A 25765-nucleotide genomic window follows, 5' to 3' on the forward strand; every position below is an offset into this window, starting at 1 on the left:
AACGAATTACATCATCACCAGTAGAAACAGAATCATGCATTTACCTGAAAAGGAATTTCCTAATTCTGTTTTTTTTTATTGCATTATTCTTTTTCATTCCAAAATTTAACAAAAGTTACAATGTATAGCAAAACACACAAAAAATATAATATACAGAAATATAATATAACATAAGGGGTTTCATCGAAACCCCTTTCTACCCCCCCCCCAAAAAAAAAGAAATAAAAATAAATAAGTAAATACAATCTCACGGTTTCCAAATGATCAAATACTTCAGACGTATTGCGATTTATTGCCATTAAATGATTAATGCTTTCCATAAACGTCTTAAACATGATAAATAAAACGAATTACTTATCTACAATACATAACCTGAATCTGTCCGTATTTTGGAAGCAATTGGAAAATAGCTTTTAATATGGAATTTCAAATGTAATGATAAGATTTTCTTATCTTACTTTATTTATTTTAATCATTCTTGAATATAAGTATTCATTCATATGAAAATACAAAATCGAATTAAATCGTAGTCGGTCTGAATATTAAAAAGATATCGCCTAGATTCGAAAACTAATTTGCTTTTGACCCCCCCCCAAAAAAAAAAACACACACATATCTTTTAGTTTCCCAGAACTTTTGATAATGGTATTCATACGACGATTTAAAACTTTCGATGATCATATTGTTTTTTAATTGTTAAGCAAGAATCATGACATATTTTTAACAACTGACCACAGGTTTTAGCACTTAATGGGTTTCAAACCAATCATGTCTGATTCGTAATAATGTTTAAACAGTCCACGGAGAATTATCATTTAACTTGCTGTGTTTTGTTCTTTTCTGTTCATTTTAATGTATTCATTCCAGATAACGTAGTCGATTTAATCGGTCTGTGGTCCCTTGGTGTGACTAGGGCTGTGACGATCTATGCATGTGGTATAATTTGCAAATAAAAATGTTACTAGAACAATACTTCATTTTTTCTTATCGACGAAAGTACAAAGGGACATAACATTTACCTTCAAAGATATACAAGATAATGGCTTTGAGGGGCTCCTTTATCTTTTTTTTTCGTTCATACTATGGACAGGCACTCATCCTTTTAATTTGTGTATCATCTTTTTTTTATTTAGTGGGATTAATGAGGTAACGACTTAATAACCTCTGAGTGAAAATTTGGTAATGATGTCTTGTTTGTTTCTTTTTGATATAAAAAGATGTGTGACCATTCTTCTTATTTCTTCTCCTTGTCATCTCTTACTCTCAGAGCTTAATTCTTACAGTCTAAAAAACATTGAGCAAAAATTTACCCAATATTACGTAGAAAGGGAACAAGCATGTTTACTGCGTAATTTCCCCCCTAATAGTGGGTAAAATGATTGTTTAAAGGGTAAATTTCAAAGCAACCTCTTTGCGTAAAATTGACAAAGTATTTGGCATCTTTTTAACCCAACAAACATGCATGTTCCAATTTTACCCAATGTTGAGTAATTTATTTTTAACGGTGTAATTCTGAAACTTTATATTCTGAAAGGGATGATATTTTGTGACTCACAAGTGGTTAGCATTTACAGTATTTTCTCACATTCTAACTTCCTCTATTAGCAGGTGTATAGCAAATCATCATGGCCCAAGAAGGCGGGGGTGCTAAGGGTTCCGGGGTTGCTGCGTATGGGCAGAACCCCTTGGAAAATCAGGTTGGTTTGCTAAAATATAGAAAATTGACCAAAGTCTCCTTCTTTGCGAGCAATAAACTTTATTAACAATGGGGGGGGGCGGAGGTGATGATTTTTTTTTTGCTGATCAAAATCACCTTCATTTTATAGCGAATTTCTCATTGACAATACCCTGCTGAAATGATAAACGCATATCTTTTCTGTGTATGTACGTGCAATCATAATTATGTTGCATTAAACCAACTTTCTACACACAAAAATGGTGGAATAAAAAATGCAAACTTATGGCATGAAACAGTAGAAAGGCCGTGTCGAGAAACCTCCATGTCAAAGATATCAAACATAATTACACCGATAAACATCATAAGTGTTCCACAGTGACTCAAATTGTTCTTTTCCAGGCAGATGTATCATTCTCTGTGATCATTTTGGAATACGGGTAAGAAAATGTTCCGAAATGGTAGATTGAGGAACTTATGAACGGTATTGTTCAAAGTGTAGCCTTAATTATCGCATGTGCCACCTGGGTTGTTCTTGAGACAGGTTACACAAACCACCAGCTTGTTTGTAAGCCACCTGCTTCCAGCGCGCCAAGTGTCCCTTTACTTCGTTTCTCAGCTGAACAGCAACGCTTCGAAATTTTACTTGGTACCCGGCTTTTGTGTTAAGTGAATCATACTTTGCTGATCCAAAGTCGTGAACAGTTCCGGAAATATAGTTCTATACTTATCAAATAGTAGACATTTATTTGTTTTCTCGTGGTATGATCATTTTGGGGGGATTTTACGTCATCCGCAAACCTTTTTTTGTTCTTATGGATGGAAACAGTTCCAAAGAGATGAGTTCATAGCAGACCTTTGGCATATTTTTCAAATTAGCGTGCAATGAGATTTCCGAAGCGAATGAGATAGGCGGAAACCTAATACTGACACAAGAAGATCTTTACCAGTCCAAAACAACACATGGTAAAGAAATCGGATATCATAATATAATCTCAACTCCCGCTAAACTCCAGTAAAATGTCGTCGTTTAAAACTAATTATTTCATTCTGTCAACTTCGATGAGTTCGAACTTGAATGTTTGGATGGATCTGTAAGCCGATATCCCAAGAAGTTTACATTCATGTCTGGGACACGGTAGCTCAATACCAGGGGATCGAAGGCTAGAGCATGTGGTGCAATGACTGGAATCGTGTCATCTGAACCAGAATGTATCTATAGAAGACATTGCATACGGCAACTGGTTGGATCTTTGTGGTAGGACAAAGGAGGAAACACAGAAACGAGAAACCAAAGGGGGTATTTTACAGAGGGGCAGTGGTCCTCAGTGACAGGGGCGGCCACTCTCCTTTTCAAGTAGTGAACAAGAAAAATAAGAGGAGGAAAAGCAGAAAAGATGGAATAAAAGGAAGAAAGAAAAATGATAATAGAAAGATCTGGTTAGTATAAATCTATATTACTCAGTTTATTTCCAAATCCAATGAGCTTGATTCCAAAACGAGCTGAATCCACGTTTGACCTAATTGATTTTTTATATATATATTTTTATCTTAGACATGGGAAATTTAAATGCGCCATATCGCATTTGAATTTTTGGGGAGGGTTGGTAAAAAAATTATTGCAAATTTGAGTTTTATTCCAAAAGGAGCTTAATCCACTATATGGTTATATAAAATTTGTTAATTTTGCCACTTTACATAAAGCAATTCATTTTTAGATACATATTGTGGATAGAAGTTCACACCATCAGTGCAAATTTTAATGAAAATAACAGAATTTTACTCCTTTATGAATATTTTTGGATTTAGCCCCTTTTGGAATTAGATATTTAAAAAACTCTCCGTTCTTAAAAAAGATGAAAAAATCTTTCTTTTTGTAATTTCCAATGGACAAACGTCAGAAAAGATGCGAAATGTACTCTGCTAGCAAATTTATGTGTTTCGTGTTCATTTCCAAATTAAGCATGCCTAAATTGACAAAATTTGACATTCGACTGAGATTTGTTCCAAAAGGAGCTATATCCATGAAAGATAAAATTTAAAAAAAATCTAAAAAAAAATGATAATGAATGCTTAATTTCTGAAAGCATAATTGAATCAATGTAAGATCATAGTACTATCGTATATATCAAAATAAAACAGCAGTGGATAAGGGGAGGTCGTGGATTAAACCTTAATTTACAGAAAACTGCTAAAAGTGGATTTAGCTCCTTTTGGAATAATATTCTTTATATTAATGAGATAAATGAAATTCCATATAATCAAATACAAAAGAATAAGTGGGGATATGACATCATCTGCTTGCTCATTGCATATTCATAAAAAGAAAAAAAAAACATGCAAAGAAGCTTTTCAGCGAAATAGTGCATAACTTTAAAGTGTTATAACTTTGTTATTCCGCGTGTCCGGTTTTAATTAAAAAAAATCTTCTTATTGTTTGTCGGATTTTAGTTTTACTGTTCAAATGATATTATGTTTAGTTTGGAGTACCCTCTTTAAGTTAATGTTATTCCGTTCTTTCAATTTTGTTCACAAGCAGGCTTTGAACAAAAGATTTACACCTTTTAAAAGATGATTTTAATGTTGCCACTCGTATGACTTTTGACCTATCACAAGTAAATCATACGTCCGCGCAAAAAAAATCGTAAACAAGTTTATCTTCCTCCTCGCCCCCCCCCCCCTCATTATAATTTCTTTACATATTTCTGTCTTTTGATCTTTCTAGTTTATTTCTTTATTTAACCATCTGTTTCTCTTATCTTCTCTATCTGCCTCTCTCTCTCAACTTTCTCTCCTCTCTCTCTCTCTCTCGGTTTTTCTTTTTAAATGGTAAATGCCCTATTAAAATTCTATTTTATTATTCTTATCATCTTGTATATTTACTTCTTTCTTTCTCCCATTCCTTCTTCTTCTCCTTCTTATTCTTCCAACTTGTCCTTCTTTTGCCCCTCTTTCCCATTCAAGCCTAATATTTTCTGTATCTTCATAGCACCTTCATATTGGTCTCTATCCCCTTCTCTCTCTCTCTTACTTTCTGCCTCCTTCACATCTCTATATCTCACGTGTATGGAACACTAAACAAATTATCCTGTAAAACAGAAAGAAGTTCAGTTTTTGCTGTAGTTGAACAAATTCTTGGGAGGTCATCCCGAGAGTTGGACTTTATTTCTTCATTGCAACATTTCATTTCTTTTTCTCTCAAATTTCAACCAAGACACAAACTCAGTTACTATTGACGGATCACTGAAATACATTTTGTTCGAAATTTACATCCATATTCCCTATGAATTCTAAAAATCTAAATTAGTTGCATAACTCAGAAATAATTATTCCAGTGGATCATACACAGTGGTACAACTTTTTTAATTTAAATTCAAAAGCGAGGGGAGACGTTTTACGAAATAATAAAAAAAAAGATGAGAGTAAAACATCAGAAATGACACATAATGGTGTTTTTTCCCAATATTTTTAGATTGTTGTATTTGATTCAATTATTGACGGCCCATGCGCAGGTATACCAATTTGTATTTCGAAGTATTCGAACAAAATCCATTTATCTTTTCGTAAGGTCGCTGTTCAATAAAACATCTAGCAACGCCCTCATATAAACGCTGTTGAAATGCACAATATTACGAAGAATATAAGTCAAATGTTATATTCAATATTTCATATAAATAAGTATCAATTTACAGTACATAATGTATTCTTTTAAAAAAACAAATAACTTTCTTTTCTACATCCACAATCTTTGAGCGCATATCAATCCTGCAGATACAACTAGCGCTGCACAGATAGGGGAGAACATAAATAAGTTCGAGTTTTCAAAAAACTCGACTCTAATTTTGTACAAATCGACAAACATTTATTCTATATTAGGGAGAGAAGCTCACTGACAAACACAATCTTCTTCTAAAGACAAGATAAATTGGCCAAAATTTACAAACTGCTATCAACTTTCTCTAACAAATGGGAATCTTTTACAGCAGAGCCACTGTGATAAAGATTTCCAATTATTTACCTTTTTACATGAAATAAAAATTTTCAGGAGAGAATAAACATGACAACATAAGTTGTCTGGTAGAATTTAATCCAACCCGATACTTGGAAGTGTTTCTCATGTTGTTGTTACGTCATCAATCCGACAAGTTTTCGTTTCGATTTGAAAGCTTCCAATGGAACACACACAAAACACCAAATACAAAAAACAGATGAACAGAATACAGATCTGAAGATGAAAATATTGTCAGACATGTTTCTCCATCCAAATATACATCTATATCTCCTTTATGTTTTGAATATTTCTCTTTTCCATATTTGAACAATAGTGTTCATCATTTCGAAATAATAATCACAATAATTTTCTCGAAAATGTGAACGATATTGTTCTCTAAAATATTTAAACGTCAATTGTGACTTAAAGACAATTAACTGTAGAGTTCAATTGACAACTGTCAGGAATTACAAATGATAAAACTTGATATGAAAATTTAAACACTGTATCAAATTGGCAACATCAAAATGTAATCCTATCACGCTTGTCTTGACGCTCCAAAGTCCCACTGCCTTATAGGGGCTGACGAGTCGTCAAAATCAAACAAGTATTATGGACTACTTTGAAATCGCAAGATACACATACCATTGTCAATCATGGTTAATATCTTAGATATTTCACAGGAATGAACCTTCATTATCATACAATTTATTATGATGACTATGTGCCCACTTTTTTTCATATTTAGATTGTGGATTTAGCGATTTTATTTCGAAAGAATGCTTGTGATGTAATTGTATACCCTGTTTTTACTGAATACTTCCACAACTGTTGAATGAATAAATTACATTTTTCTCAGAATGATATCATTTGAATTTAAAGGAGAAGATCTTGTAGTATAAAAAAATGAAAATGATAATGTTTTGACGATAGCTGACCACCGGGTCAGCGCTTCCAACCATGGATCAGGGGGATACACAGAAGAGAGATAATTTACTACCTCTAATATAAGACTTAAATCGGATGCATGTAATTCAGAGGGCCCTTGATAGTTCATCGTGTGTGTGGTAACAACTCCCCATACTTTAAGATTGCCCGAACACATGTTCTTTTCAATCCAGATATATTACATATTAAATCGGGATTGAAAACTTTAAAGAGGAAACTTATTGTTTGCACGGGGGCATGTATTCATAGAGACTACCCAGATTGACTTTTACATATCATGGCAGCGGATTCAACCCCACCCACACCCCATGATTTTTTAGCACATGGACTTCAATACATGCAGTGCTCTGAATACACGGCTTTCAAAAGGATTGTGAGCTTTCTCCTTCTTACTCCTCCTCATAAATGCTTGGGTCACGTGACCACACGGCTGGCGTCGCCCTGTCAGTTTGACGGCGTATATCTCGTAATTTTCTTAAACACGTCAGCTGTCTCTCTCACCGCCTCCGTGTAGGCAACTCGTTTGCCTTTTAGGCTTGCACCAAGAAAAGAAAAAAAAATAACCCTGAGTTTTTAATGCAGAAAGGTTGATTAAAACATCGATGAAATGTATAAATCACTACTGCTCACACGCGGCAAACGTCATAATATCTCTTTTCACCTACAGATGACATTTTGCGATAACAGACAATTACAATGGATGAAATATCGATTAGCCGCATTACAATATTTTGTCTTTGATACATAAAGTCTCTATATTGTCCATCATGACGCCTCTGCCAGTCATTTTTGTGTTTTATCGAGTCCACTGACCATCTTTTGTATGCTTTGAAGTTCGTTTGTGGCAGCGCTGACCGACCTCGCAGGCGACGTCGGCACGTCTTTACTGGCTGGAAGTGAAGATGACGACGATGTCGGTGAAGTGGATGCCGAGGCCGGCGTGAGCAGTGATGACCCACCAAACGCTGAGAGTGATGAATGTAACGCGCTTTCGTATGGGATAGGTGTGGCTAGAGGGTTAGCAGTGGTGACCATAGTCGTGCTGGTGACTGGTAGGTGATAAGGTGAGAACCTTAATCTTGGATGTCCATTTAATATTGCACTAGTACACGGGTTGCTGGCATACATTGAGCTAAGGGCGGCGGCCTCTGAATAGAGGCTGCCAAAGCTGGCGGCGCCACCTTGCGAGGAAAGGAGTCCTGAAGCATGAGCTGCTCCAAACGCGAAAGGATGGGCGTCTAAATAACTAGGATGTCCTGAAGGGGAATGGGAGGAGCTGCTTGGGAGGGGTAACATGTGATGCATTGCTCCAAGTCCTGGTACAGCACCATGTAGCGCATGGGGATTGAGAAATAACTGCTGAGGTGTGGGGTAGATTGGCGTCACAACAGGTGGATGGGAACCGTGTAATGACGAGAAGGATGAGCCGGCAGAACCAAGGTGTAGACTTGGAGGAGAAAGTCTTGAACTGGGCCCGTCACTTTTCCGCGAATCTGATCGCTCATTGTGATCGGTTTTCTTGTCAATTGAACTGTCATCCTGACTTAATCTATGTTTCCCCTCCATCCTCCTCTCGTGGTCTTTACAGCTCACATCCCTCATCTCTACGTCATCTTTGGAGCTTGAACTTCCATGTGGCCCTTCCTTCATGTCCGAGGGTTTACACTTGTTCAGGCCAGGTCCGTTCAAGCGGCCCTCGCTGGCTAGCCTTGCAAGCTCGTGTGACGAATGACCTGTCATGGCACGGAAAGAAAAACAAAAGAAGGAAAAGAAAAACCCGTTATAAATCATATATCCTGTGAATTCTTTGCAGACGATTAGCTCGCGAGAAAATTTCACGCTAGGTGCAAAACACACAGCGTTGCGCGCCTCCCAGTCGCCCATACCGTCTCTGGGCTTGACGCGAGGAGGCGGCAATCGTGACAGCTTCGAGTTTCGCTCAACCCCTCATTTAGAAGCTCATAAAATATACACTATCTGTGTCTACCAAAATAACTCATTAATATCGACAAGATATATATCACTATCCTTGCGACAAGGGCGCGAAGTGCCAGGGGAGACGTTTCAAAGAAATAATAGAAGAAATAGGTGATGGAGACTGGGAAAGGGGGAGAGTTAATGATGTGGGAGGGGGAGGGGGTATTCATGAGTTTGGAAGCGTGTGGATATTACAGTGTATACAAAGTGTCTGTGTTCCACCAGCAGAGTGTCACTATTTGAAGTCAGAGTTGTGAAAATCTCCGCGGGCATATCTGGGTGATGAATGAGCTAACGTTTACTCCGTTCCTCATAGACTCAACTGACAAGATTCCCCAATATTCTCTTCTACTCTCTCTCTCTCTCACTTTCTCTACCATCTTCTTTTCCCAGTCTCCAAACCTCCCATCATGCCACATTACCATCCCATTCATACACTTCCCTGCTTCTTAAGAGTAGGATGGGTAGGGGAGGAGAGGACTTAGTGATGATGAATCGGTAGACATTTTGTTACGTCTTCCGTGTCGAGGAGCGTAACATCTAGCCGCCACCCTGGCTACCACAAGAGCATCTTCGTTTGGGAGATGATTCAGTTCTCTGGCTCTCTCATTTTTCTCAATTATTACCTCTTTTTTTATCTAGCTCTATCTGTATTTATTTTGCCTTTATTTGAAAATTAGAATATGCATGGTTTCATCGCAATGTATGATATGTGTCTATTATGTATTGCTATTCTCTTTAAGGTTCTTAGAAACAATCCTTTGCAGCTTCCCAGCATTGCGCTCTTTGGCACCCCTCCCTCTCTCCCTTTCTCTCTCCCTCTTTCTCTCTATCTACCTCTCTCTGTCCCTCTCTATCTCCCTTTCATCATTTCTCTCCAACCTATACCCAATCCCATTTCCCTATCTTGCGAATAGACGGGGCTCCTTGAATGACAAACATTGATCTAAAGTCGCCACTTTTCTTCAACAGTCAAGAAAGAAATATATATACACTCCTGGCATTTCGGTGGAGAGAGATTGCCTCAATTAATCGTTGTTTTTATGTTTTTTCATTTCTTTATACCGCTAGCGATTGTCGAAAATCAAGGTTATTGAACCAAGTTCCAGCTGATAACTATTCCTCAATATCTAACTTAAATGTGATTCGAGTAATCATTAAACTGACAAAAATAACATCTACATAGCTCATCTTGTCAGTGACATGTCTATTAGAAAGGCCACTATTGTGGCTATTTAAAAAGTATTCTTAATCATTTTTCTCGGGTGAAGTATACATGGTAAATATGGGATCATAAGAGATCACTTCTCATTTTTAAGTATTATCATAAAATTTACACTGCATTGATACAAGTGTAAGTGGTGATAAACGTTTATCTCTTAAACTGATACATAACGATTCCTCGCAAAATCTCGGACTAATGATGCCGGTGACATCATTGATGACGTTTCACTCACCTCTTTCGTCATGCCTGTCGTTGCTGGTTGTGCTGACCTCGGCGGCCTCGGCCTCCTGGTCGCTTGGGATGTCATCGCCGTCTCGATGGTCGATTTCATAGGTACCAGTTGCACCAATGTATTTCCTGTAATGGGAGGTAAAATAGAAAAAAATGGTTGGCTGCTTGGTAACGAAATCAAAATCATCAGCGGCAACATCATTTTTGTTGTATACCATGACAAAGCCCGCCCCTATTGATCAGCGGAATCCCGAACATCATCATCATCATCATCATTACTTCCAACGCCACCATCGTCATTACCGCCATCCCAACCAGATCAAATACACAAATCGTTTTGTTAGTATTCCAGTATTTCTATCAAAATATCGGATTTTCTTGATCGACAACTTTCCCGATTTTCCTAAATTTTCACACCTGTTAAAAGGATACAACAATCACCTCTTCTAATGTTCCGTATACTACCAGGACAATAATCGAATTTTTAATTGACGAAGGAAGTGAAAGAAGCAGTACTGCCATTGAAAGTACTTCATACACGATTAATTATGTATGAATGTATACTGGGTTTCATCTGGCGCCAGTGTTCCATTTATGTTATGTAATCAAGTGCACTAGAGAGACAAATCGGGGTAAAATGGTGTATTATTTCGCATCCGTTCACCAAAAAGTGCTTTATCGGTCTCCCCGCTTTTACCCATCTCCCTCTTAAATCCTTTCTTACGGAAGAACGGTGGACACATATGCAGGTTGTATGATGCAATGATATTTGACAAACAAAACTTGAAGATATATCATGGGTCCTTCCTTTTTACGCACTTTTTTAAAAAATCACTTATGAAGTTCTGAAGAGGAACGTGCATGGGGACCTTGAATGTATAGTAAGGATTCGCAGTACTCATTAAACATAGCGTTGGATTCAAAATGTAAATTAATTACAATGAGATTCAAATAACTACACTTCAATATAACCGGATTTGGATTAATGTAGTGCAGCCTCTTTCCTGTACAAACTATACATGACAAGGGCACGATGTTTGTATGGTATTCAGCATGAGACAATAAGAGGATAAAATTGAGAGTCATGCAATAGGCCTACATATACGACTGTGAGGTTATGTTATAATAAATAAAGATGATAGAGAAAATCAATTCATCTTTGAGGAATTATCATCAAGATTCATATTTTAAACTAAATAACACAAATCTTAGTTGCAGAACGTACTTTTTTTTTTGTGAAATAGCTGGTGCCCGGGGCACAATGAAATCTGGTGACACATACGCAATTTAAAGTGAATAAAAAGTGCAAGTGAACTATGGGTTAGCGTGGATTAAAGTGCGAAAAACATTGCGTCGTAAAAAAAAAGAAGTAATGTTAGAATCAAAGAATGGTAAGAGCGATCGATAGGTAGACTTTTCGGTGGGTGGTTCGATGATTTCTTATCGTTTTTGTTGTTGGTGGTGTCATTACATAATCACAGGGAGCCCGTATAATTTAATATAATTAAAATCATCAGCAGGTCACTGTTCCTGAGACAGCATAATATGGCCCATCACTTAAAGAGATTGGTTAATTGGTTTGACTTTAAAAAAATCTTAGCTAGAAGGTCACACTTGTCACCTGTGTCTGTGATACGTTACAAAAATGAAGCCCAGAAAAAATTGCGTTCGAAAATATTTATTTAGTGCTTCAAAAATTGAAATATAAAGTGACCGGAAACACTATCTTAATTTCATCCCATACACTTATGTGTACTATTTAGGCGTCTATAAGACACCTATTTACAAAATCAGGGTTTGTCTTGTAGTTTTAGCTTTTCATTCTCAATAATGGTTGTTTTCAGGGTTTATTAGTTCTAATACATGCACTTGTACACATGTTTCATCTTGGTTTGAGAATGTTTTGAATCGGCTGCTCACAAAGTTAAACAATACCTTTAAGCAATCATTCACTTATTGAAAGTACGACCAACCCCTTAATGAATTAATAACCAATACAGACACCAAGAATGCTTTGCTACTTAATCATAAAAATACAATTATTGCAAAACAATAGGTGTCAAACCTGAATAAGTTGGAGGTATCGATGGTAGTATTTTTTATAAACCATGAATATTATAGAATATTCAATTTGCGAATGCTCCTCACCTTCCAGTATTTAATTAATGAGATAATATTAACGTAAATGGGGCACATAAGCATCTTTTCCCCGTTAGAAATGAAAATTTACTCCATTTCTCGTATAATAAAAAAAAGTTATTACTTAGCATTACCATTTTCATTCTGACCTATTGACGGTGGAGTACCAAGTTTATATTATGGTCATTCATCCCAGTCCATTGGGTCGGTCGTACTTTACAAGAAGATAATATTTCAATTTTATACCAGCAAAATACCCCTTCCACACACACACACGCACACACACTCTCCCATACGCACATCCACAACCACAACCACAGACACATCCACAACCCTCTCCATAATGATCATATGAGAGGTGTCGACAATGTTAATTGTTTACAGGTGGCTCCGAATGGTATATGTTTTTGTGTTAAATGTAAATGCTGATTTATCACTCGGAAGAAAAATGATTACATAATCAAGTCACAAGATACACTTAAACTCGATTGCTCTTTCCCTGTACTTTTTCGATTCCATTTGTATTTTTATTTTCCTGTCGCATGATGGTTGGTTTGAGTAACTCGCGGTCATGTATTCAAACACCCACATAGATGATGTACTATTCGTTCCATGGCAACATGGAAAATAAAACATCGAAATACATTATTTTATAACATGAATTTCATTGAGTTTGTGTAGTTGGTGTGGCACTGTGTGGGGGTATGTCTTGTGTATGCTAATGAGAGTGCGCGCGCGTGTTAAGCATAAGTCGAAATTACATAGAAAAAGAGAGTATTTATCGCATTCATCTAATGCCCATTTAATAATGATCCGACTCAAGTAAAAAATAAATAAAAAAAACGCTCGAAAACCTTAGCCTACAGAGAAATAGAAACGGTTTATATCACCTGATTATATTATAGTTATTATTGTTTTTCTTGTTACTTTATTCAATTATTTGCTCAGAATTTGTTGTTGTAATCTCGTTTAATTCTAAATGATATTGTCATTAACAAATATATAAAAAAGAACAAAAATATATAGAAATCGATAGAAGAATTAATGCTACATGCATATTTATTTGTCAGCAGAGGTCATTTTCATTCAAAATTTGGAGTTTAAAAGTGCGTGTGATTCATAACAACGCGCCGCACCCTCATTATGATAGGTTAGTTAGTTTTACTCATCCAATGTTCCCATTATGGTCAGATGGATGCAAGCTGCTATGTTATAAGTGTGCCAACGAGCTGTGGCTAATTTCCTGTGTGGACATTATCAGGGGGGTATCCTGACACCTATTATCAAGAGGGAGGTGGTATAAGAAGTGACAGGGGATGACTTGGCAAGCATGATAATAGAACTGCACCAATTTGCTGTAACAGGTTCCAAGGAAGGAGAACTGTGCACTCGTGGCATATAATTACCTCTAAATTGTTTTAGGGAGTTCTATGGGGGATTATTCTAAGATCCCCCCCCCTTCTATATAACTATCACGATTACCACCCCTTCCCCTACTTGCCAGGTGGTGTAAGAGGACCCCCCCCCCCTTAACATCAATGGTCATTCTTATAATAGAATATAGATTATTTGGCGTAGCCTGATGCTTTAATTAGAAAAAAAAATACCGGAACGATTTAATCAAGATTCTACCCCAAATAAATTGTCCTTATCATGAATTAACCTGTATCATGCATACTCTGTTATGCTTTCAAATGTTTAAAGCATTCATATTAAGTTTCCTTCTAATTTAGAATGAATGTTTGTCTAATTCAAATGTCAATTCCTATTTATATCATTCAATTCGATCTTTATTCTTAGTTTGCTTACCTCTTTTCCCTTTTCCCTGCGCCAGTATCTCTGAAACCTTTAGCGAATGGGTTGTAGTCTATTTTAAGTTGCGTAATCTGGTGAAGAAAAACAAATAGATATATACATTATACATTATATTTCTGAATTACAGTATATTCAATTCTCTATGATATACATGCCCATACTCTCTGTATCATTGTGTCATTACAAATACAGTCAGTATGAATTTCAAGAATTGCATGCGCTATCAAGCGTGTTAAAGGCTATCTTTCTCTTTCTTCAATTGTTGTTATGTTTTGTTTCATTTCTTGAATAGTTGGGAAGGGGTACGGGGAATGGTTTATATATCAGCCCCTGCGTTTGTAATGCCTTATTGTTAATCGCAACGACATCGTCTGAAAGTGATACGAGGATCACACTTCATCCCGTTTGGTATTAGCAGTACTTCAGATTGTAATTGAAATAATATCCTCGAATTGGGAATCAGTAAATGACTCCCGAGCGATATCTTACGGCGAAATCCAATCGCTTTTTCAATTTGCTTTACGCCCAAAAAGACATGCCTCCGTGACACCTCCGTATATTGGCCGAATCTCACACTTCAGAATGTGCTAGGTTTTTCCCATATAAGCAATCATTATTGGTGGGGATATAACGTATGAGAATCGGTCTCTATCAACGGAGTCGTGAAAGGGTGTGTGTGTGTGTGTGTGGCAAGGAATGACACAGATGTCAGCAAGAAACTTTATGAGTGTGTAGAGGAAAGGAAAGTGATAAAAGGTGATAATTTAAGTGTTTCACGTTTCTATTTGCCCTGTAATGAGAGTTAGATGTCCTAACCTGATACAGAAAGCGTGATTTTTATATAATTTAGAGAGTGGGAGGGTGCTAGAGGAGGAGAGCGACATGAATAGGAAGTTTCCGTCGGAAGATTGTATTTCTTGTTTTCTCCGCCCTCGCCTCCCAATTTATCAAGTCAGTCGTTCAATCATCGCCATCTCCACCAGCGCAGTTTCTAATCTACTTTCATTTCGAAGGAGTCAGGCCGCGGCAGCGCGCGCGAGAAGATGCAATCGAGTCCGGAATTCTAAGTAATGTCTACCTGACACAGTCGGCGGGAATATTCTCCCCTGAGAGTGACATCATGAGTAGGAGGTGTTGGGGCAGACAGACACGAAGGATTGGGCAAGCCGAAACGGAGCTTGCGACGCGATCGCGTGAGGAAGACGGCACGGATAGCGCCGACGAGAAAATTGCTTCATCTAATGAACAAGGTCCCCATGCAACACTTTCCATAATTTTCACTCCTCTGTCGTCTTCACACACATATGAATTTGTTGGCTTGGCTTTGAAAAGAGAACCCCCATAAGTATGAGAATGAGATGAGAAAAGGTGCGTGACAGAGACAGGAGAACATAGAAAGAGGTAAAGAGAAAGAGAGAGAGAGAGAAAATGAAAAAGATGGAGAAACGGATTAAACCAAAACAACTCCTTGAAGCTTCCGTATTGTTTGGCACTCGCCCACTTTCAATTATCACAAGTGCTTGTCTTATACTTGAATATCGTTTTTATGTTTCTGGTAAGACCAAAACATACATCTTCAAAAAGGTTTTTAAAGAAGTTTTTGGTCATGGAAACAAGCTCGAAATGTCTTTAACAGTAGATAAAAGATAAAAGAGAAGAAGGATTGGATGAGAGGGAAAGGGAGGACAGAGTGCTGTATAGCGGCGTCGTGGACACGTAATGCGTTAATTTCAACTCGAGCGCGCGACGTTTTAATGAGCTCCGTCACTTTCAAGTGCGATCAACATGGCGCGCAAATGGGTGTTTGGGAGGGAGAAAACGGTGTCACAATTTAGCAGCACGAGATCGCCTGCGCATCATTACACAAATAGCCGCCTTTAGAGCCAAGCCGACACCCATCTCTGAATACAAATTATCTTACGTGGCGATCGGTCAGAAAAAGGCAACACAATTTAACTCCTCATCCCTCTGTTATTTCTTTTTACTTGTAATGTCTATGCCATTTCATTGATGTGTGAATCTTAGCAAAATGATATGTATAGAATTTGGAATCGGGAGTCATTTCGGCAAACCATCATTAAGATCACGAAGTTAGGAAACACAAACAGAAAAAAGTACAAATATGACTATGGACAGAAACTGACGCAGTCTTTCTAAATTCCAAGGCCCTTAACCTAGGCAACTCGTCATGAGATCTTATAGTTTTTTTTTATACTGAGAATATTCTCGATATTGTAGGTGTCACAATCTGTTTCATACAGTCACGCCACTGCATTATATACAAAAACGTATCTTCTATTTGAGTAACCATTAACGAATAATTTGGATCCTTACAAAGTAATCATCAGATGACGATGAATGACGCATCACGTTGGTGAACATACAATGGAGATGTTCGGTGGATGAAACGTAGAGTTATGTTCCTGCTTTGAATATATATATATATATTACACGAAACCCCTAATTTGCCTACGCTTTTCTTAATTTTGAAGTGAGATGGGACTATGAATATAGCGATTGACAGTTTCGGCAATGCAGAAAGGTGCCATGCGCCGTTCAGGATATTACTAAATGATTACACTATAAAAAAAACACTGTGCAACTAGGTGTAATGTTTATTGCTAAAGGAAAGTAAAATCGATTACTTAATTTGTACTTTATAACCTGACCGTTTTTTTTTTTTACATAACTTAACTAGGAAATATAATATTCGCAAAGTCAGTCAAACAGCACTATTATGGAGTCACAACTGCACTTGTAATAGGTTATTTCTAGAATTGATTCCCCGAAAGGGCTTTCGTTGTATGGTCAAAGGAGAAATACTGTTGATTGGGCATGCATATTGAACCGCATATATTGTGTTTCTGTTTCGATTGCAGCTTCCAGGAAGATATGGCAAGACTTGGGTGCGGTTAGCCAGCCCCAATATTCGGTCATAGGGGGACCAAGTCCTACTCCATAATCCAATGTCGTAAATTCGAGGGCGCTTGCTACTGATCCGTCTCATGTTGCTTCCCACTTCATGTCTGGTCGTCAGACTCTGTCTACCGTAGATGATTGTCAGGACGACTTGGATTTTAAATAATATTTTTTGTATTCATAGTGCGAAGAAAAGTAATACGACACTATCACGTTGGTGATACGCTTTAATCATCTTCATGACCCGTTGTTAAGATTATGAGAAATTGACATAATTCATGCTGTCCAAGAGTAGAGGGGTTAAGTACAAATTATGGGGTTTTTTTAGAAAAAATCAGATAGTCAACTCGTTATGAGCAAGCAAGAAGATAGTATAATGAAAATGGTTTGATAGACAGATAAATCTAGGTGGAATCTGTGTTTGGTAGAAAGGGATATGGAAGTGAGATGAAGTGATGAGCGTATGGAGCATGGAGAGCTAAATCCCTTAGGCGTCACCCTCCCGTAGGAGGCGCCAGTTTGCAAGACCCGGCTAATCACAACCCGCGACGACTAGGAAATTAAAAATTATTAAACTGGTATCGCTCATGACGCGAAGCGCGAAATCCACTTTCAATTTCATTTAATCGTTTATAGCGGGAGGGTGAAGTTATTTATTCCAACAGTGGCACTGCCATTATCGCTACTTAATACCAATGCATGCAAATGCGTTTTTCACTTTCGAATCGCGGGCGTGGAGATAATTCGCAATTACCAACATGGAAAAAAGTCTTCAAGGCACGATAAATTGATTGGAATTTGGTAGGATGACATGTCATTATAACACGAATGCATAATCATCTAAATAGGAACGTCATGTCAAATTCGGAATCACCCGTCGCCTGATAAACTAAAGAAAAACTTGTCTAAAATAATTTGAAATGAGGGTAAAACCATTAGCGTTTTTGCGCTGTATACTAAACGAAATGCTAATCCCGCGCGTGACAACCAGAGAGTAATAAAAACGACTTGTTTACAGCTTGCATTGGCTATACAGGACACTATTACTTTTTTCCTCTCATCTTTCGCGTATTTCTAATTTGATAAATCGTATATTTTACCATACATCTAGTTAATCTAGAGCATTTTTATCGCAATTCAATACATTGGGTCGAAACTGTAACCACATCCACCGATTTTTTTTTTAGCAGCAGAGTGATACCCATGCGTCTACACACTATAAGGATATGGTGCCCTAAATGTCCTAAAACTTTACTTCACTGACAGTATTAAATACTTGAATCCTAATTCTTTATTTACATATAATATCATGTGGTCGGGAGATTGACCATCAAGAGCTGTTATGTTGGCCACTCAAAACATAAGTAAGGGACAGGGATACATGTATGTGCACTTTTATTCCAGTTAAACAAATCCCACAATCACTTATTACATCAATAATTGCATCCCCCCAATGATTATCCGTGCATTCCGTGCCCTGGAAAAAATAATGTTTTTCCTTAATTATGGGGGTGGAATAAGTATATATAATTTCTCACCTTTTCGTTTTGATAGGCAGTGACAGCGATGAAGACGGTCTCGACGAATACGAAGGTCCTGAATTGACTCCAGGGAAGCTTGAGGATGTCATTGGCCTTGACAATGTGGAAACGAGGTTGGTACTTGTGCATCGAATTCAGAATGGTCTGCTTGAAAGAGAAGAAAAAGGGAGAGGAAAATATTTAATTCGGCTGCAGATACTTAACCAAGTCTTGGGTTGAAAGAAACAGCATTTTGCTTATGATATCAATATTTATTTTGGTGTCTTCCAGTGTCTTTAATTCTCCGCTACAGTCCATGTTTTGAAAATTTATCAAATCTTGTCTAATTATTTCAAAATCGCGCTTTCCTTAGAGTCAATGTAGTTAAATTGGCTGCAGGGTATGATTTAGTTGATACACAAGTTTATTACAAGCGAGCTAAGCATGTGAAGTATATATGAAACAAGGTGCAAGATTATAATTCAATTACAGCAACAATCTAACAAGTCAAGCATGCAAAGAAATTATACAAATTTAAACCATTTTTAAAAGAACACATGCATAAATGTGTCGTGATCAAATTTGAACTTTTCTGAATTATCATTTAACTTGATTGGATCTGCTTGTTCCGAAATTAACTTATTCGCCTTTGCAAGATATAATATGTTGAACATATCACAAAATCATGTATCAATTTGCTGTCATTTGTACAATCGACGCGAGAAGAAAATGATGATTTGGAAACCTTATACGATTGACAATTTGCCAGATATAGTTAGCACCAGTTACAGTGTATCTAATGGATCTTCAGGTCGTGAACATCACACGATTCGTTCATTTCACCTATCTCAAGATTTAAAATGTCACCTCTGTGACACAGACATGACATCCACCGATCACTCTAAAATTGGCAAGTAAATTGTAAAAGCAGAATTCATGACAATGAGACTCACTGAAACCTATTTGTGGTATGTCTAAAACGGGGGGCGCTATGATATAGGGTTAACGACATATCATTGGAAATGTTACACATTCACAAGTCATGATTCGGTTGAGGGCATTTAATGTCGTAGTTTCTGGGTTTTTGCTTCCGACTGTACCAGATTTTGGGAATTCATGCTACAAGGCACTGATCCAAAAGACTTTTGAGAAGCCCATTGATTCAATACGCTTCTAGAAACCTATCACACACCCACACACGTATATGCGAGAATTATACTGACATTCCCATTAATCGAATCTTAACTAAAGACACCAGGTGATTTTGAACAAATTTCTAATAATAATTCAAACAATATGAACAATTTTTTATTATCTAAATATACAGAAAACGAGCATGCCGTATATAGCTTTTGCCTGTATTCTTGCTTGAACAATGCAAATGGACGTCATTTGAGGGTGTGATCTTTAACTAAACACCTAAACCCAATGACAAAGCATACATTGCCAGAAACCTGAAGGTGTCAAAACCAAGAAAAAACCTGTCATTTCGACACCTCCACCGCACAGCTTCGTGCATCTTTACCATGGTTTTGAGCGCATTTTGTGCAGCGAGAAACCCCACACTTTGCAAGACATCGCCGGTTAAATTTAGCGCCCTCGATAGGCAGGCTGCGACCCAACCCGATTGTTCGAGCTGCGAAAATCGTCAACGTTTTTCACCAAACAAGGACATATGTCTCGCTAGTTGACACATTTCTGCGAAAGAAAAATAACACCAACTTCGAATTTCAAGCCTCAGGCCTGCCCCTTTCATCCAATTTTCATTGCTAAAAAGCACAGCAAAACTAAACAAAGAAAGAAGACAAAAAACATCAATTATCGCGGTGTCCTTCGCGAACTATTATTGAGGAAAATACCAAGAACATAACTTTCCCGCGTAAGTCAGAAATTATAATCGTGTAATTATCTTCAGCAAACAGGAGAAAGAAGAAAAAAAGCTTTCCGAGTGTGAGCTAATTAGAACTTTGATCATGTCTGTGTCACTATTCTTTCTCCTATACCATCCCAATTCACAGGACGGACTTCGAACTCTAAGTTATGATAAAAACATATTTCAACTGGAGATTAGCCACAATCTTTTTCCTCTTGATAAGAGGAAGCGAATGTTCGAGTGACCCTTTGATGCGGGTTCTGTTGGGGTTCAGGAGGATGTTATGGTTTTGGGTGGAAGGGTGTCCTTTAAGATGTCTTGAACGTCTTCCAGACTGTAATACGGTCAAGGTTAAGACGAGTCTACCTCCGAGTGGTTTCCAGGGACTACATCCTCACCTCAACAACCTTTGAACTTCAAAAACTGAAGTTTGTCTTAGTCTATACTCCAGGACGCAGCACAAACCGAAAACATTCGTATTTAAAGGGTTGTAACCATCCCATGGTATTCTTCTCTTAAAGGGGTTGTGCTATTTGGGATAAAACGAGTCAAGTCTTTGTATTTGGGGATGCAAAAAAATCAATATAGAAATAAAATCAAATCCTTAAAATAGTCTTATGGGATGTTGCATGCAAGAAAACATTTGCAATCAATTGCAAATTTCCGTTGTGATTTTGAATTGATAGATCGATTATTCCTGGGGCCGTTTCATAAAGCTGTTCGTAAGTTAAAAGTGACTTAAAAAACGACTGGTGATCATTTCTAGTGGTAAATGATATTCACTCTTAAAATGTTCATTCATTTAGCGTGTAAGAAAGGTTAACCAGTTGTTCTTAAAGTGGTTCTTAATTAACGACCAGCTTTATGAAACACTCACCAGTAGCAAACCAGTTTGTATTCCTTGTCGCGAGATCAGCAAACTGTTGTAACTTTGCAATTAATTGCAAGACATAATTATGACTGATTTCGGGACCCCTAAATAGATTCACAATTGATCGTAAGTTTATTGCAATGACCCATACCAGACATAAAGCATGGCACGTTTTATCAATGAGTATATAGGTTGCCCCTTTTCGTCAAGCACTGTATTGAGATATAGTATCTGTGTGGGACTTTGTGTGTGTTGTGTGTGTTTCTTGAAAGATGTTTATAAGTTAAATTTTGATGAGAATAGATTACTATTCAGAAAAGAAAAATAATTTAAAACGTTTTCTGCTTTAACATGGCATTTTTTTAATGCAACATGGTTGAAAGGCACTAAAACCAAATTGTTCACCCCTTGATCTAAAGAAGATCTATAATTTGTATGGTTATAATTACGCACGCGGGATCGAAACTTAGTTAATTATTTTCATCATTCTGAGATACATTTCACATGATGTTCCCTCTTATAACTGGGCAATAATTGCTTCATAATGTACACACATATATATATATATATATATATATATATATATATATATATATATATATATATCTGTTGTGGCAAAGATATAGGCCGAGACTTGTCTAATATCCCCGACAAAAAAGAGAAGACAAGCTGAATAAAGGTGAAATCTCTTTGATCCTTATTTGGAACACTGTTAAGTGTGATCTTTCGATTGAAGTTAGAGTTAATGGTATAGATGGAGGCGTTGTTCTGTTTTTCTCATCGACACCTTCTACCATCTTCAGCAAGTCTTCGACCACCCATTCATCTTGAGCTAGAAACAGATTCCGAGGTCAAAGTTCAGCTTCAAGATGCTACCGAATGACCATCAAGCTATTCACCAGGTTTGAAGGATTCTGCTAGAAATATGTTGCTTAATGTTTTAGAGTTGCAATCTAAGTGCTTCCTATTATGCCTTGGAATAAAATTATGAGTGACATCTATGTAATAAGGCTATGAGCAGAAATAGCCGTGCAAAAACAGACGAGAGTGTGAATAATTAGAACAGTTTATTGTAACTCCGAAACAGACTTTCAAGGTAAATGTCTTCAAGACGTATCAGGTTTGGTACATAATTATGAACACTAAGCTTTAATCCATTTTCCATATCTATATTTTATTAAGTTTTTGTGTTTTCATGTGACAGATTTATTTATCAGTTATTAGAATTAATATATAATATAATATACAATAAGTTTATAAGTCCTTTGCATTACCAATAGAATGAATGCGCTCAAACCTAAATAAGCAAAATGCTGGGAAAACAAGAGTGAGGTTTTATTTCTTCTTGAGATTTATCACGTTAATAAGTTTCTGTGAATGGGTTGATATGATCAATGAATCCTTTAAGACAAGAGGGCAATGCTGCTGTTTATTCCAAATAATTTCCTGCCGTCAGATCTCCCATCCTTCTAATGGCACTGATCTTGAACTCTCAAGATGCTATTTGCAATCAACGTCCATACTCTCTCTCTCTTTCTCTCTGTCTCTCTGTTCCATATCTAGTTGCCCCGTCTTGTTAAAATCACTCCAGGTGCCCCGCTTCGATTTTGCTAATCATTGTATGGTGAATTCTAATACTGCACAACAGCGTGTAGCGCTTGACTCGAACGTCCGTAGCGAGACAAGTCAGCAGTTGGTCTGCTAGTACGACGAGAGTGATGCAGCTATCCAGCCCTGTCCCCTCCCGGCCCGCTGGGCTGGCCTTGGCATTGAGTCGCCGCCCCATGCAGGAAAACATGCTGCGACGATAATGCAAAATGTGTATACAACACACGAACAACCCGACTCGTGTACATCAGCCAATCTTAGCTCACAGAAATCATCCACTATACTTTTTTTTCAAGAACGGATACCCTGTGAGAAAATATTTTGGAAGGAATCTATACACGCTGCATATATGTTTTCATCAATGTCAAGGGTAGAAAAAATAGGTTTGAAACCGGTTTTCCCCTTGACAAACAAGGCCATGCTGAATATTGGATATGGCTGAATTAAAGAGATAAATGTTATAGCAAGGATGGTTGGGAATATACGGTTGTGCTGGATTTATATAAAACACGTCGATGACACAGAGACAGGTCATAATTCGGGGAGGTTCTCTGGCAACACGCTTGAACCCACGTCAAACCGAAGAGAAAGTGATAAATGTAGTGAGATCGGACACAAGTCGAATAACGTCAAGTTCGATACCTCTGCCTCAAAACGACATTCGCCCGAGCAAGGTTTCATGAATTCTTGTTTGAAACCAGAAGAGGGTCGAGGATTGTCAGCCAAATCTGTGGCACTGACGCCTTCTGGCCGAATTGCGGCCGGGGGAAATGGGTGTCGGAAACCAAAAAACAAATATAACAAAAAAATGTGGCTAAAAATTGGCTCTAAAAGTAAAAGGTGGCTCTACATAGACAAAGCTCTAGAAAGATTAAATATTTTGGAGATAATCAAATGATAATTACAAGTGATGTGGTATGATTATTTATGAATGGGGATTAACAGAGGGATGAACTGAGGAAACTAACGGGAGTGGAGAAAGGGAAAGCGAAATGGAATACACAAACATATTTTGTTTGAAAATGAGTCATAATTCAAGATGGCGTGTACATGGATACAGCAATCGCCGACAGAGGCCAACATTATAGTAGCTTCCGAGAATAAAAGTATCTCTCCAAAAGGCAGGCCCGAAATCCGTGGTTAGGACAAACTGACGAGTTAAAAAAAATAAAACACAACAATCTATTCAAATTTATTGATTTCATGGTACAGAATCAGATCGTTGATGTGGCGTTGGTGATCGAAACGAATAACCTCAATCTATACTCGGTAAATCATAATTGACATGAAGCAATGAATATTTACAATAAATATATCCCATAATGTATCCTTGTCAAAATAAGCAAAATCGAGAGCGTGACACGAAAATCGCCTGAGGTATCAATTCCTCACTAACAGACGACATTATCAGTGTAAATTAATCTAACTGTCAAAATGATATACAAATTAACACCAAGAAGCGATTCCGAAGTCTTAATGACCTATTTTCCATCCGCATTTTCAATCCTACTTGCAATTTGTAATTATAAAAACTCTCATGGTTTATTAAAAACACCAATTAATATGTTCCACTGGTTCACGAAACCTAGATATTTTTGTCAACCTTATTTGGTTTTCAATTTCTGGAAGTCCAATTATTTTGAATTAATAACTCCAAGATCATGTTATTTTTTACCCGATTTTTTATATTCGCCCGCTCCCTTTCCCTAAGAGCGATTTTGTTTACAAAGAAATTAAAAGAAAAAATAAACAATTTATTTTTTCATAAGAATTTATATCGATGTATTCAACCTGCATGCTTTAGACATTTTCATGTGCAAAATAAATCCTACAGACGATTCGTCGTACTTTGAATAGATTACAAAGAGCTTTAAATCAGAAGTGATATGATAGATAGCAATAATTCTGAATGTGAAAAGAAACTTATAGAAAGTTATTACTATATGGTTCTCTAAAATGATATTCGTTTCTTCTCTCTGAAGCAATATATTTCAAGTTTTCAAAGTTTCAGGATCAACATCGCATCGTGTCTCTTTGAAACAGAATAGACTAGACATTATCCGCCCTGAGTTTATATGGAAATAAGATAACAACTTAATATTGCATTTCAAATTTTTATCATGTCTACGAATATGATGAGGATTCCGGGCTTATAAGCTCGATTCTAGGGGTGATTATTCCTGACTTAGCATGTATTATCGTCTACAATTCTTGTCTCTACATTTATTCATTAATGCTTTATACCATGTTTTCAGACTAGCTCAGTTAATTGAAAGTAAATCTGTTAAGAAGAATAATCTCAGTCAGAATGCTCACCTCTCATTTCTTTCTTTGGATGTAAAAGGTCTGATGGGAGAGACAGAGGAAGAGAGAAGAGGATGGGTAGGACGGGGGGCATGGGGTTTAAAGGGATGATGGAATAAAAAAAAAAGGAGAGACTCCGAGAGAGTGTGATTTTGATATTCCGAGTATGTTGGCAGGTTGAGAGAGAGCGAAAAAAGAAGAGTTTTATTGATTCTTTGTGGCGCCTCTTTCGTCAACACGCTCAAGTCTAGGGGAAGCAAGTGGGCAAATATTGGGTCTCTCTCATCTAATACTCACCCCCCCCCCATTCTCTCTCTCTCTCTCTCTGTCACTTTCGAACAGGCTTTTATAAAGGGAATGAAGAGAAGATTAAAAAAATGAAGATAGACGCTTGAAATTAGATATCTTCACCATGTTCATAATTCATATTAAGTTAAAAGCATTTAAATTATACTTCTTTGCACAGATAATCACAGGCTTCTTCGACTCTTTCGCCTTGGTCAATTTTAAAGTAATCAATGAGAAATAGTTGCAATTCAAAATCATAACTTTTTAGTTTTTGATCTATTTTGATACTGGAATTTTACACGAAAATGATCTATAATCAATATATTACTTTTAAAATTTCGTATCGAAATAAATCATGATTTGTCGTTGAAAAGTAATGGA

The 25765-nt window shown here is 37.1% G+C and overlaps 1 protein-coding gene across 2 annotated transcripts in view; it reads right to left on the reverse strand.

The window, feature by feature from the left end:
* Positions 1 to 4786: 4786 nt before the first annotated feature.
* The window catches only part of LOC446194 (T-box transcription factor Tbx2/3), a 35537-nt gene continuing 14558 nt past the window's right edge, over positions 4787 to 25765 (reverse strand). The window contains exons 3-6 of one of the 2 annotated variants that reach the window (XM_041599867.1): positions 18459 to 18605; positions 13996 to 14072; positions 10049 to 10173; positions 4787 to 8347 (exon numbers count right to left, since the gene is read on the reverse strand). In XM_041599867.1, the coding sequence (XP_041455801.1) occupies positions 7398 to 8347; positions 10049 to 10173; positions 13996 to 14072; positions 18459 to 18605 (1299 nt within the window). In that variant the 3' untranslated portion in view covers positions 4787 to 7397. Of the gene's footprint in view, positions 8348 to 10048; positions 10174 to 13995; positions 14073 to 18458; positions 18609 to 25765 lie in introns of both variants that reach the window. The other variant, XM_041599866.1, reaches the window with a different exon arrangement.

The sequence above is a fragment of the Lytechinus variegatus genome, chromosome 2 (genome assembly GCF_018143015.1).
Source record: "Lytechinus variegatus isolate NC3 chromosome 2, Lvar_3.0, whole genome shotgun sequence".
In the NCBI taxonomy this organism is placed as follows: Eukaryota; Metazoa; Echinodermata; class Echinoidea; order Temnopleuroida; family Toxopneustidae; genus Lytechinus; species Lytechinus variegatus.